The following is a 13,490-nucleotide window of genomic DNA, read 5'->3' on the forward strand; positions in this document are numbered from 1 at the left end:
GCTACTTTGTCACAGTCTGGGCAAATCAATAATTACAGTGAAACACTTTACTAGTAATAACATTAAAAATACACAATGAAGAGAAACATTATGAGAAGTACACACATCCTACCTGACAAATTAAAAACGTCTAGGGCCGATATGCTCCGCCCATTATATAGCACAGAATCATTTTAATGTTCCGTTTCTTCCCACTTACTCAATTTCTATAGCGTTCCCTCACACTCACGCCTCTAATTTCACTTCCTCCGCGAGCCGCGCCTGTGATGTGGATGGCTGATTTCAGCACAGGAAAGGAAACATCATGTAAAAGACGAGTAAAACACACAGCGCGTTCTGCCTGTTAAGCACTTTGAGTTGCACGTGGCTCTCTGCGGTTGAGAGAGAGAGAGAGAGAGAGAGAGAGAGAGAGAGAGAGAGAGAGAGAAGCGGAGAAGCAAGGGAATACGTGACAGTGTAAATCTTGCGAAAAGGTAAGATGTCTCCTCCACGTTGACCATTAGGGACCCCCTGCCTAAGATAGGAAGGTATTTCTGTGAGTTTGCACTGACTTTCGGTCATGCATTGCGGAATTTATGTGGTGTGTTGAAAGTCAAGTCTGAAACGAGAAACCAAGATACAAATGTATCTGAAGTTGATGAATCTTTGTGGCATGGTTTAAACTTTAGATGCAACGCGATGTAACGAGTTGTAATGCCAGTCAGTTTACACACAAATGAAACAAAGTTTAAACTACAGCATTTTTCGAAGTTGAGCAAAAGTTGTTATATTCAAGTTGAGAAAAGTTCAAGCACAAATCTATTGTGTCATATTCTTTTATATTACACATTTGTGTAATTGAATTGGAGTATGCTGCCTTTTTTCCTGCAATGCAGGTCATGTGACTTAATGTTGCGTTCCTTTGTGTATGGGAACATATCAAATTATTATCTGAACGTGTTGTCATTAGTATATCCTCCATGTCGTCATTAGTATATCCTCCATGTCCCTCTCTGACTTGAAATACAACTTTGTTTCAAAGCATTGACTGCTAATGTCCATTCACCCCTTTAGTCTATGGTAATTCATTACTTAAACTGTGATTTTTATTTTTTATTTGATTTATTTATTTTTTTGTGCAAGGGGTAATTTGAAAAGTGAGGAATGGGCCACATTAAAGCATGGGTATTGATTATATTCCAAAAGAAGGGTATTATAAAATGATTAAAAATGATTTGTGGCTGAGGAGCTGCTGTCTTGTGCAGTTTTTTATATTATCTGCCACTGAACTGTGCTTGATCAATGCAAGGAAGAAATTAGGTCTAATATTTGATAAGAAATGGGCCACGGCTCAGCAGTTGAATTGGTATTTCTAATGTGTAAAAGATTTGAAAAGGGTTTTGTGATTCATTTTGTCCTGATGAGTTTAACTTGAGTTTATAGTTGTTTGGTACAAGTGAAGCCAAATTGTGAAGAGTCTTTGGTCGGATCCTTTAGGTTGCTTTGAATGATGATTGAGGTATTTGACCGAGGTGGTTATTGGTCACCAGTGTCTGTTGTTCTGTGGCACGGAGGAGCCATTCGTTGAATGACTGAGCACTTTTTTCTGACCTTAATCAGTGCCATGTGTTTTCTAAATAACTTGAAAATGTGAAAACCCACTGAAAGCTTTCACTTCAAAGCACAGTGTGATGCTACTATTAAACTGAGACCCAGTTGAAAGTACTTTTAGTCAAAACAGTGCCAGGCCAGTGTTAATGCTAGGTCATGCTTGTGTAGTCCGTTTTGTTAACTTTGTCGAGAACTCCTTTTCAGGCTCATCAACAATATATTTTGTGTATGCTTGTTGTCCTTATTTTGTCTTGTAGAACGTGGCAGACATTTATACCATGCAGGTGAATGATCGCCCCAGCAGTCACCCCATTTTTGTGACTCCTGTCAATGGAAATGCTCAGCGGTCATCAGGATATGCTCCAGGCAGGATTGTTCCAGTTCGTTCTCCACCCCCAGCCAAGGGTCCTCCACCACCCCCAATGAAGCACCTGGCCCCGCCCCCTGCACAGCCTTCAGTTTTTAATCTGTCGGAAGATGAGAGCAGGAGGGAACGCAACCAGAAAAGGAAAAATACTTATATCTGTTCTGGCATCTTCTTTGGGCTGTTGCTCCTGATTCTCATACCCATCCTCAGTCTTGCCTCCAAAGATGTTTTGGATGGTAAGACACCTAGTACCCTTGAGTGTGCATTAATTTGTGTGGTTGCTTGACATTTAGTTCTGTTAACTCTCAGTCTGAAGGCGAATAAAGGCTGCTCTGTGGCAGTGCCTACTCAAAATTCTGTATAAAGACACAATGCCGCATAAAAGCCAGTCTAAATTATGCCTTCTCTGACTTGGAGGCAGTTCTGATGCTGCTTTAGCTCTGTATATGAAATGCAGCTTCAGACTAGCCTTAAACGTTGTTGTTTTCAGGATGGAGCATGCATTTCCTAATTTAATTAAGATTGTAAAAGGATAATTTAATATTTTCATTCGTTTCATATTTCTATATTCATAATTATATATTTTAAATATTAATCTCATAACATTTTTGATTCATTGTAATTGCTGTGTAAATGCCTTTCTGTCTGCTCTAAGCAGCATTAAACCATCTTTATATTATTAATACACCTAAATGCCACTTCAGAGCCACCTTTGTAATATAAAGATGGTCTGAGACAAGCAAGTGTCTTAAGAGGCCCTTCAGACCAAAAAAAGGAAACAAAAGAAGCTAGATTCTTCGCAATGAATAAAACTTTTAGAAAGTTAAAGTTCTTATTAAAGGAATTTTTCGGGTTCAATAAATGTTTAGCTCAATCGACGGCATTTGTGTGAGGCACTTTCAATGGAAGTGAATGTGGCCAATTTTTGGAGGGTTTAAACACAGAAATGTCATGCTTATAATTTTTTAAATACACTTTCATGAATTCTTCTGTTAAAACTTGTGTATTATTTGAGCTGTAAAGTTGTTTATATTGTCATTTTAACATGTCGCTTAACTTGTATTGAACCCGGTGTTCTGATGATTTGTGCTACCCATCGATATGTGCTACTTACTGGTTATGCGCATGTGCAGACTCAGTTTTGTTCTGCGTTACCACGCCCATAAATCTATGCATCCTTGCTGTGGAGACTTGACGGTGAGCATTGCAATATCTTTAATCCTTTTTTTATTACATAATTTGACATGTGAACGTGTAAATGTTAGCATGCACACCTTATTTTCAGCATAATATAGCAATTAGCTATTTGTGCAACATATACGTGCAAAAAGTGCCAGAGTGTGTGAAATGTGTACAAAGTAGGTAGCAGCACTTGACACGGAAGTAATCAGAATGTGCTAATGTTCATGTAGTGTGATATGGCGTGAGGCTTCAAAATAAATAAATAAATGTACTGTTTTGCCAGATTCAGTGTACTTTCATCATTTATTTAGTTTAAAAAAACTGGGAGCATTATTTGATAGGGCACGTTGGTCTATCAAAATATGCAACTCCTTACATCTTGAAGACATTATTATGTAGTATTGTTTTTTCTAATGACAGTGAACATAAGGTAAATATTCATGTGTCAAAAAATGCCAGCAGAAACAAGAATAACTGAAAGTTTCAGTTAGGAAAGGTGTGCTTTGACAGGTCAAAGATGAATATTTTATGATAATTTTTACTTTTCACACAGTTTTAAAAATAAAAACAGTACAGTATACAGTACTCATAACTTATATGAAATACAATTATAATAAAATTATAATATACAATAATGTCATTTTTATTTGTTATATCAAATGTGATAATTGCTGGTTCATTTAAAATATAAAAATATGCTCCCCATACACTTACCCTGTTTTAAATGAAATAACGATGTCTTAACCCTTGTATGCTGTTCGGGCTGTTTTCAGCCACTAGGGTGTTTTTTTTAGTCGTTTTTTGGCCATAACTTTCTCTGTGTTTCAGCTAATGGAATGATTTTTGGTGACAAATCTTATTTTCACACATATTTTAGGAAAATGCTTTGAAAATTTTCAAAAACTCAACAGTACACTGTGGGCAAATTCACTACCCTTTGGTTATGTTCGTGGCTGAAAACAGCCACTACTTTAAACTGCTGTAAAAATTTATCAGATAAATATTTTTTTTTTTTTTTGCATAAATCTATTAATCAACCTCAGTCCTGTTCAAAACTACTAAATGTTTAAAAAAAATTCAGGATTTTAACTCTTTAATTGCCAAATTCATAAATGATGTCACTGATTTGGGGAAAAAAAAATACAAAATGACGTATTTTCAATATAAAATGTGATTGTGGACTGGATTTTTTTTTACCTTTTATCACAGTCTTGGACATGTCAAAGATTACAAACAACATTGGTTTCGATGCATTGTTAGTTTTTGTGCAGCATCAGATTTAAACTTTTTCTCCCTTATTTACTGTTCGTGGCTGTTTTTGCCCCATTGACTTCCATTATAACCACATTTTTTGATTGCAAAGCCATGACACCATATAGTCATGAATTTTTGATTGTTTGTGGTTTTCCCTGTTGGGAAGAGGTAAAATTTGTAATTTTTACTGTTGATAACCATGTGGCACCATTAACCCTTTAGATAGGCCTGTGCAAAAAAAAGCTTAGTTTCTGGCTTTTACATGGGAGTTATATGGAGTATAATAGCATATTAAAGTGTGTGTGTGGGTGTGTGTGTTGGTGTGTGTGTGGGTGTGTGTGTGTGTGTGTGTGAGAGAGAGAGAGAGAGAGAGAGTGTGAGAACTCACCTTGTTATTTTTTAGTATTTTTGAAGCTGCACATAACAATGAGAATAATCATGCAAACATTGTCAAAACACAAACAGTATCTTCTAAATTTATCTCTAACAAGCACATGAATTCAAGTAAAATTTAACAGGAATAGGATGCATGTAGTAACAAATGTGTAATGGCACATACCTTGTCTAGATTGTCGACACCTCCCTTGCAGCGGTTGTAATCTGCGATTATCTCTGGCTTCTTTTTTGGTCCCTCTGTCTTTTACATGGAGTTATATGGGGTATAATAGCATATTAAAGTGTGTGTGTGTGTGTGTGTGTGTGTGTGTGTGTGTGTGTGTGTGTGTGTGTGTGTGTATGTGTGTGTGTGTGTGTGTGTGAGAGAGAGAGAGAGAGAGAGTGTGAGAACTCACCTTGTTATTTTTTAGTATTTTTGAAGCTGCACATGACAATGAGAATAATCATGCAAACATTGTCAAAACACAAACAGTATCTTCTAAATTTATCTCTAACAAGCACATGAATTCAAGTAAAAATTAACAGGAATAGGATGCATGTAGTAACAAATGTGTAATGGCACATACCTTGTCTAGATTGTCGACACCTTATCATCTCTAAAACTTCACTACAAGTCAAGCCCTTTCTCATGTTGCTTGCTGTTCTTCTCACCATCAAATGACCAGCAGGCTTGCATGCAAGTGTTTAAATCCACTTGCTTTGTTTTTGATTACTCTGCATTTCTCACCATCAAAAGGCACTTTGTTTTTGTTTACTCCATGTAGTTGTGAGAGCTGAGGTGCATGTTTTGATTTTCTCAGACGCAACAAGGTGAGTGCTCACACTCTCTCTCTCTCTCACACACACACACACCAACACACACCAACACACACCCACACACACCCACACACACACTTTAATATGCTATTATACTCCATATAACTCCATGTAAAAGCCAGAAACTAAGCTTTTTTTTGCACAGGCCTATCTAAAGGGTTAATGGTGCCACGTGGTTATCAACAGTAAAAATGACAAATTTTACCTCTTCCCAACAGGGAAAACCACAAACAATCAAAAATGCATGACTATATGGTGTCATGGCTTTGCAATCAAAAAATGTGGTTATAATGGAAGTCAATGGGGCAAAAACAGCCACGAACAGTAAATGAGGGAGAAAAAGTTAAAATCTGATGCTGCACAAAAACTAACAATGCATCGAAACCAATGTTGTTTGTAATCTTTGACATGTCCAAGACTGTGATAAAAGGTAAAAAAAAATCCAGTCCACAATCACATTTTATATTGAAAATACGTCATTTTGTATTTTTTTTTCCCCCCAAATCAGTGACATCATTTATGAATTTGGCAATTAAAGAGTTAAAATCCTGATTTTTTTTAAACATTTAGTAGTTTTGAACAGGACTGAGGTTGATTAATAGATTTATGCAAAGAAAATTGAAAAAAATATTTATCTGATACATTTTTACAGCAGTTTAAAGTAGTGGCTGTTTTCTGCCACGAACAGTAAATGAGGGAGAAAAAGTTAAAATCTGATGCTGCACAAAAACTAACAATGCATCGAAACCAATGTTGTTTCTAATCTATAAAGTAGTGGCTGTTTTCAGCCACGAACATAACGAAAGGGTAGTGAATTTGAACAATGCACAAGGGTTAATATTGTGAGATTTACATCATTATGGAAACAGTAGCTAGAGAATGAATCGACATTCTCTGTGATCGATTCGCGCTTGGGTAGCATTTTTCGACAAGGCAGCACAAATTGTCAGAACACCGGAACATTCCTTTAACTTGGCGTACAAAAAGCTCTGTGCTCTCCGCAAGATGTTGAAAAATAAGCTAGATTCAGGAAACAGTCAAAGACATCCATCTAGCACATGTTTGCAAAGAAAATCGATTGAAAAACAGTGCAGACAGACACAAAATCGACTTCAGTGTGAAGAGACTCTTAAGTCAAAGACATTTTTGATATTGATAATGTCAAACCTTCCCAAACAGCCGTGGCAGTCCCTGACTCTCCATTGTTTTCCTATGCCATTGTCTTGCAGTCAGACACTCAAATAATTTTCCTTACTATGTTTTTAGAGAACTGCCCTCATCACAACCCTGTGCTGCAGACCTGGAACCCAGGCCATGATCCCAAAAAGATGGTGGTTGTACACAGTGGTGAGCATTATTGCTTGGCTGCATCTGCCACCCTGCACTCAATCACCATCCAGTCTGGAGGTAAGATTTTCCTTTTGTCCACTATTGGCCTAATAGCAAGGGAAGCTTGTAGTATTCTAAAACATTTTGAGCAGTCTTTGATCTTAGTCAGAGTAGACAGCATACAATTTTGCTGTCAACTGGATCTTTTTTTTATTTTATTTTTTTTAACAGTTCTTTTAATGTTTTTTCATTAACACGGAGTTATTTAAAGGGATAGTTCAACCACAAATGAAAATTCTGTAATTATTTACTGACCATTATGTAATTACAAACCCATATGAATTTTTTACCTCCATGAATCACAAAAGGAGATGTTAGGCAGAATGTTAACCATTCACATTCATTGATTGTAAATAAAAAAAAAAGAAAAGTGAAAAAGAAAATGGTGAGATGACAGAATTTTCATTTTTGTGTTTACTAGCCTTTTAACAGTCCTGTCCATTGAACAAACTATAAGTTTATCCCTCAAATCTTCATTTTCAGTCATGGAAAATCTTTTATATTGTGTCTACCCTGACTAGGATCTTTTGAGATTACTATTGCAAAGCACTTTTTCCTGTGTTATTTATTGTACAAGTCTGTTTGAGAGTGCATTTTATAACTTTTAAGATGCAGAGTTTTCTTTTTGTGCTGCATTTTATTTTAGGTTCAGTTGTTTTTGCCGATGATAAATTCGGCTCCAAAAACATTACATTACGAACGCGCCACATTTTGGTTAAAGATGGTGGTTCTCTTCATATTGGGGCTCCAAAATGCCGCTATCGCTCCCTGGCCACCATTACCCTGGTTGGCCGCTCAGACGAGACTGCTGTGGCCGAGGTTCCAGGGATGGGACGCAAATTTTTAGGTGTGAATGGCGGAGGTACTCTGGAGCTCCACGGATCTGAGAGGCTCTCCTGGACCCTCCTCACTCGCACTGTACCCTCTTCGGGCCTGGTTATGGGTGGCTATGCCTTCCATAGGAACTTCAGCCGTGGAATTAACCTGCGGGTGGTTGATCAGGATACGGCGCGAGTGCTGTACAAGGAGCGTTTCGATACACATGAGTCTTATAACGACAGTAAGAGGCTGAGTGACCTGCTGAAGTTGTTGCCTCCAGGATGCATTGTTGCACTGGCCACCGGAGATTCAGCAGTGAAGAGCCTACTGGATGAAACCAAGAGGACCATCCAGGATCTTCTTGGAAGCAACCACATCAACGATCTCAAATACAGGTGAATAAAGGTTGCCTTTTAGGAACTATATGAAACGCGGGCCTGGGTAGCTCAGCGAGTATTGACCCTGACTACCACCCCTGGAGTGGCAGGTTCGAATCCAGGGTGTGCTGAGTGACTCCAGCCAGGTCTCCTAAGCAACCAAATTGGCCCGGTCTGCTAGGGATGGTAGTCACGTGGGGCAACCTCCTCGTGGTCGAAAAGTGGTTCTCGCTCTCAATGGGGCATGTGGTAAGTTGTGCGTGGGTTGTAGAGGGTAGCATGTGGGCATCCACCCTCCACATGCGGAGTCTCCACGGTGTCATGCACGATGAGCAACATGATAAGATGCATAGATTGACGGTCTTTGAAGTGGAGGCAACTGAGACTTGTTCTCCACCACCCGGATTGAGGTGAGTAACCACGCCTCCATGAGGACCTACTAAGTAGTGGGAATTGGGCATTCCAAATTGGGAGAAAAGGGGATTTAGAAAAAAAAAAGTAACAGTATGAAATGGAACAGAATTTCAAATTGAGAAATTATTGGCAAAGGATTTTGTTATACAAAAGATGGATGCCCACACTGAAAAGGTATTCAAGTGTAGAGCTGTTTGTAGACCTAAAACCTGGAAGGTAATTAATAGTTTTGAGCCATGAATTCCCTCAAGAGAACTTAATCTTTTTTGTCCTACCACAAATTACACACAGTCAGACCTCAAACATGAAGTAACCCCCAAGTATTTGTGTATTGTCTTGACATAAATTTATATAATGGCTAAATGGCTCTTATTGCAGCAGTTTTGTAATCTGTTTGTATGATGCTAATAGCACAAAAAGCTGAAGATTTTTCATTTTGTGAATCATTTTTTAGGTATGTATTAAGAGTCCAGAAAACCAACTGAACAGGTTAGAGTAATACACTGAGAGAGATTCCCTCGAATTTCATAACAAACGTCATTGAGAAAAGAAATAAAGGGTTTTTATAGTTGTAAAATGAATCCCTGGAGTGTGGTAGCAGGAAATAAATGTTTTTCTAATGAGATGTATTTGCTTTGATAGGTCAGAGTAGAGCTTTGAAGTTAATGGGAACAGAAAGTATCCTGTTATTCCAAAACCATTTCCAGTTCAGCCCACCTCTGGGGACTAGCTACTGAAACGCACAGGCAGCAGCATACATTGTGTCAAGTTTACAAGTTAATTTCATTCAATGACACAAACTAGCCAACATCCAGCATATTAATATTAACTGAAATTTAAAGCAAATGTATTCAGTTTTAGAGTCAGTTGGCAATAAACTGTTAGCTACTGTAGTCAAAGGAATAGTTCACCCAAAAATGAAAATTCTCTCATCATTTACACAACCTCATTCAATCCCTGATGTATGACTTTTGTTGTTCTGCATAACACAAGATTTCTTGAAAAAATTCTCAGCTATGTAGGTCAGTACAATGCAACTCATCAGGTTCGAAAACATTTTAACTCCAAAAAGCACGTAAAGGCAACATAAAATAAATCCATATCACCCAAGTGGTTTAATGTCTTCTGAAGTGATAAAATAGGTGTGTGAGAAGAACTCCATATTTAAAAACTTAAAATAAATTTAAAAATGTGATATTTGGAGTAAGACACTGGTCCTTTTTAGAGTTCTAAGCCAAACCAACCATATTTTGTGTATCTGCAGGTTACACATAGAGGCATGCATGCATGCCTTTATTACCATTCAACCAAAAATATTCTAAATTAATGTCCATTTTACTTTAGCGAAAGTTTAGTGTCAATATAGATTCCTATAGAAATGAAGACTACTTTAAGAGTACACTGCAGGGGCACTTGTGTAAAACATTCTCTTCCCAGTCCAAGAGACTTTTTGTAAGAAAAATATCCATATTTATAACTTTATAAACTATAATCACTGGCTTCCTCTATCCTGTGCGCTTTCACGTTCATCAATTCTCATCAGAGCTTATGCTACGCCTACGTCGGTCATATGCCGGAACTCGACTCCCTCGTGAAAGCGCTGACGGCCATTACTGGAAGCCAGTGATTATAGTTTATAAACGTATAAATATGGATATTCTTCTTGCAAAAACACATTGCTTGCCTTCAGAAGGCCTTTGTTGACACCCTGGAGCTGTATGGATGACATTTTTGAAGGATTGATGTGCTTTTTTGTGCTTCAAAATCTAAGGTACCATTCTTTCCAATTATAAAGCTTGTAAGAGCCAGGATTTTTTTCATATAACTTTGATTGTGCTTGGTTGAAAGAAGAAAGTCATATACAACTACGATGGCTTGAGTGTGAGTAAATTATGGGATAATTTTCATTTTTGGGTGAACTAACCCTTTAATGTGTTTTCTAAAACATAACTGGACCTGCTTGGCAAAGAAAAAGCATATTGTATAGTCTGAGTAAATATGTGTCCATATGCTGACTTATGAGTTGGTTTCATTGCGGTTGTGGTTTAGAATGAAACAAATGTGGCAGGATATGGGCATACATAGGTGTGACCGGAAAACCACATTCTGAGAGCTAAGTTTGACACACAAAACCTTACTCCAACAAGACCCTTAACTATACCAGTCAGACTTGCGTCTCTGAAAATATGCTAACTTGGCAGCTCCCTTTGCAAAAACAGAAGAATCTTGCACAATTAAACTAAAATCTTGCACAACATAAACCAAGCTGTCCATGTCTACCCTCCCGCTCCACATAGGAACTCTAGAGCGGGTGCGTTCCAAATATCTTTGATACACTGAGTCTTTTACTGGCCAGTGATGAATTTGACATATGAACTCTGCCAACTTCAGCCTGACTAGGAAGCAAATTACTGAAAGTTTTCTAGTCCCTCGCCAGCATCCAGCAAAACCAACACCAAGCCCTCATGGAGTTACGCCTGGAGCTGGATCAACGGTTCCAAGCCCTGCTCCAGGCACAAGGACTGGCAGGTTTTCCGGAGCCTGATCGCCAGAGAGGGGGCTGGTGATCAACATACCGGCTCGTTCATGTTAATGGACCCCTTTCATTCGGCTTAAAGCTAAAATGTTCCCACACTGGAGCTGTGAAATTTGAAACCAAGTCCATTTGGATTTATTCTTCCAAACTTTCTGGCTGAAATGATGCAGCCATCGGGAAAACACCTATTACAGGGCTTGACATTAAGCATCGTCATATGCTTGTCCTTTGGACAAGTCACTAGTCAGATTAAAAAAGTTACTTAAAAAAAATATAAAAGCCTCCCATCTTCATTTACATCAGATAGGGATTAAGAACACAGTGCAGAAATATGGTAATGATGGTAAATCATTACTAACTCAAGCCTGTATGAATTTCTCTCTTCTGAGGAACACAGAATTAGATTTTTTTGCAGAATTTTAGTCAGTCACTATTCACTGTCAGTGCATCTTTCTTCTTCTATAAAATAAAAGTGGATTAAGGCTGAAACGAACATTCTCTCTGACAACATCTTTTGAGTTCCACGGAAGATAGAAAGTCAGACCGGTTTGGCTATTTAATATTGACAAAATGCATTGAAAATGATAACAGATAAAATCCTGAGAAAACTTTGCTGCTAGATCCGTTATGTTGTATATTCAAAACAGATATGCATATTAAAGATATTTAATGTTTTCATTGTGTGTAATTTATTAATGCTATAGTATTAATATTATAATGTATATTCTTATATACTTAAGGCAGAGAAAATACCTTGGATACATACATTACATTAGATGGAGCTCTAGAAAGATGAGAGATGTAACTGGTGCATAAGTCTGGTGTTCTTCTTCACTCTACAGATGGTATTATTACAAAAAGCGTTTTATCCTTTTCTATCTTTCTTGCTGTTTTATGAGGGAGCGCCACTATGTGACGAGACAAAATAGATTTCTCCAACATCGCGTGCTTGCGATGAAGACAGCTTTGTTGATTTTAAAACTATTGCTCCCGTTTATCTCGTCGCTTGCTTATAGAGACGTGGTACAGCACCATTTGCATGTCCAATTAACAGGTTTATACAGGTTTATATATGTAAAATCTTAAGTTCAGTAGATACCCACACTGCTCGCACTCACAAGCTGCTTAACTGCAGCACGAGAGAGGGCAATGCAAAGAGGGAATTCCCCGCATTTTGAAAGTGAAACATGCAGGAATTATTAAAATTGTGAAAACTCCTATCGGGATAACATTCGTTGTTGAGATTTTAGTTCAGGCTAAATCTCCGGTCGGGCAAGTAATTATTTTTTAAACTTTTTTTTTAACTTTTAAAATTTCCACTTGTCCCGGACAAGCATAATGTCAAGCCCTGTATTAGATCCCCTTCGAGAGATTTGGCATGGACCTCGACGGACCATTAGAGCGGACTGCAGGCGACCATCGCTTTGTATCCGTTCTAGTGGATTATGCAACGCGATATCCAGAAGCAGTGCCTCTATTCAATATCTCAGCACCTAGTGTTGTGGAGGCACTCTTCAAAATTATCTCCTGAGTGGTGATTCCGAAGGAAATTCTCTCTGACCAAGGCACAACATTCATGTCACGTAGACTACGCGAATTATACTAATTATTAGGCATTAAATCGATTCGCTCCAGCTTTATCTCCCGCAAACCAACGGGTTGGCCAAACGATTTAATAAGACCTTAAAAAACATAAGTTTGTACACTAAGATGCAAAAAATTGGGATAAGTGGCTCAAACCCCTGTTGTTTGCAATATAAGAGGCTCTGAAAGCCTCTACAGGGTTTTACCCATTTGAGCTACTGTATGGGTGGCGAGCCGCATGGCGTGCTCGACGTCATATGGGAAGCTAGGGAGGAAGGACCTTAGAATAGTAAGAACCAAATTCAATACATTCTTGACCTTAGATCAAAACTCCACACTTTGAGGCAGGTAACACAGGAGAATTTACTCCAAGCACAAGAACGGCGACGCCAACTGTACGACAGGAGCACTTGACTAAGTGAATTTGCACAGCAAGATAAATGCCCACTTCGAGCTCCAAATTACTCTCCAAGTGACAAGGACACTTTGAGGTCACATGACGAGTTGGAGAACTCTATTATGAGGTTACGTGACCGGATAGGTGAAGGGCAGGTCAAATCTACCACCTCAAACTCCTCAAACCATGGAGGGAGGTGGTGCCTGTAGCCTTGGTGACAGTAGTTCCAGAGAGGGCGGAGCTTGGCCCAGAGGTGACTTCCAAACAAAATTCTCACCATTGCAGCTTATAGACATTGCCCAGTTACAAGTGTATCTGCTGAGATGTTTTCACCCCTTCTCGGTTGTACAAACCTTGTAGAGCACCATA

The 13,490-nt window shown here is 38.4% G+C and overlaps 1 protein-coding gene across 1 annotated transcript in view; it reads left to right on the plus strand.

Annotated features, from left to right (window-relative positions):
- The first annotated feature begins 259 nt into the window (after nucleotides 1-259).
- The window catches only part of LOC127641903 (cell surface hyaluronidase-like), a 47,338-nt gene continuing 34,107 nt past the window's right edge, over nucleotides 260-13,490 (plus strand). The window contains exons 1-4 of the mRNA XM_052124708.1: nucleotides 260-473; nucleotides 1,848-2,193; nucleotides 6,872-7,012; nucleotides 7,641-8,208. Of these exons, the coding sequence (XP_051980668.1) occupies nucleotides 1,869-2,193; nucleotides 6,872-7,012; nucleotides 7,641-8,208 (1,034 nt within the window). The 5' untranslated portion in view covers nucleotides 260-473; nucleotides 1,848-1,868. The remainder of the gene's footprint in view (nucleotides 474-1,847; nucleotides 2,194-6,871; nucleotides 7,013-7,640; nucleotides 8,209-13,490) is intronic.

The sequence above is a fragment of the Xyrauchen texanus genome, chromosome 4 (genome assembly GCF_025860055.1).
Source record: "Xyrauchen texanus isolate HMW12.3.18 chromosome 4, RBS_HiC_50CHRs, whole genome shotgun sequence".
Classification (NCBI taxonomy): Eukaryota; Metazoa; Chordata; class Actinopteri; order Cypriniformes; family Catostomidae; genus Xyrauchen; species Xyrauchen texanus.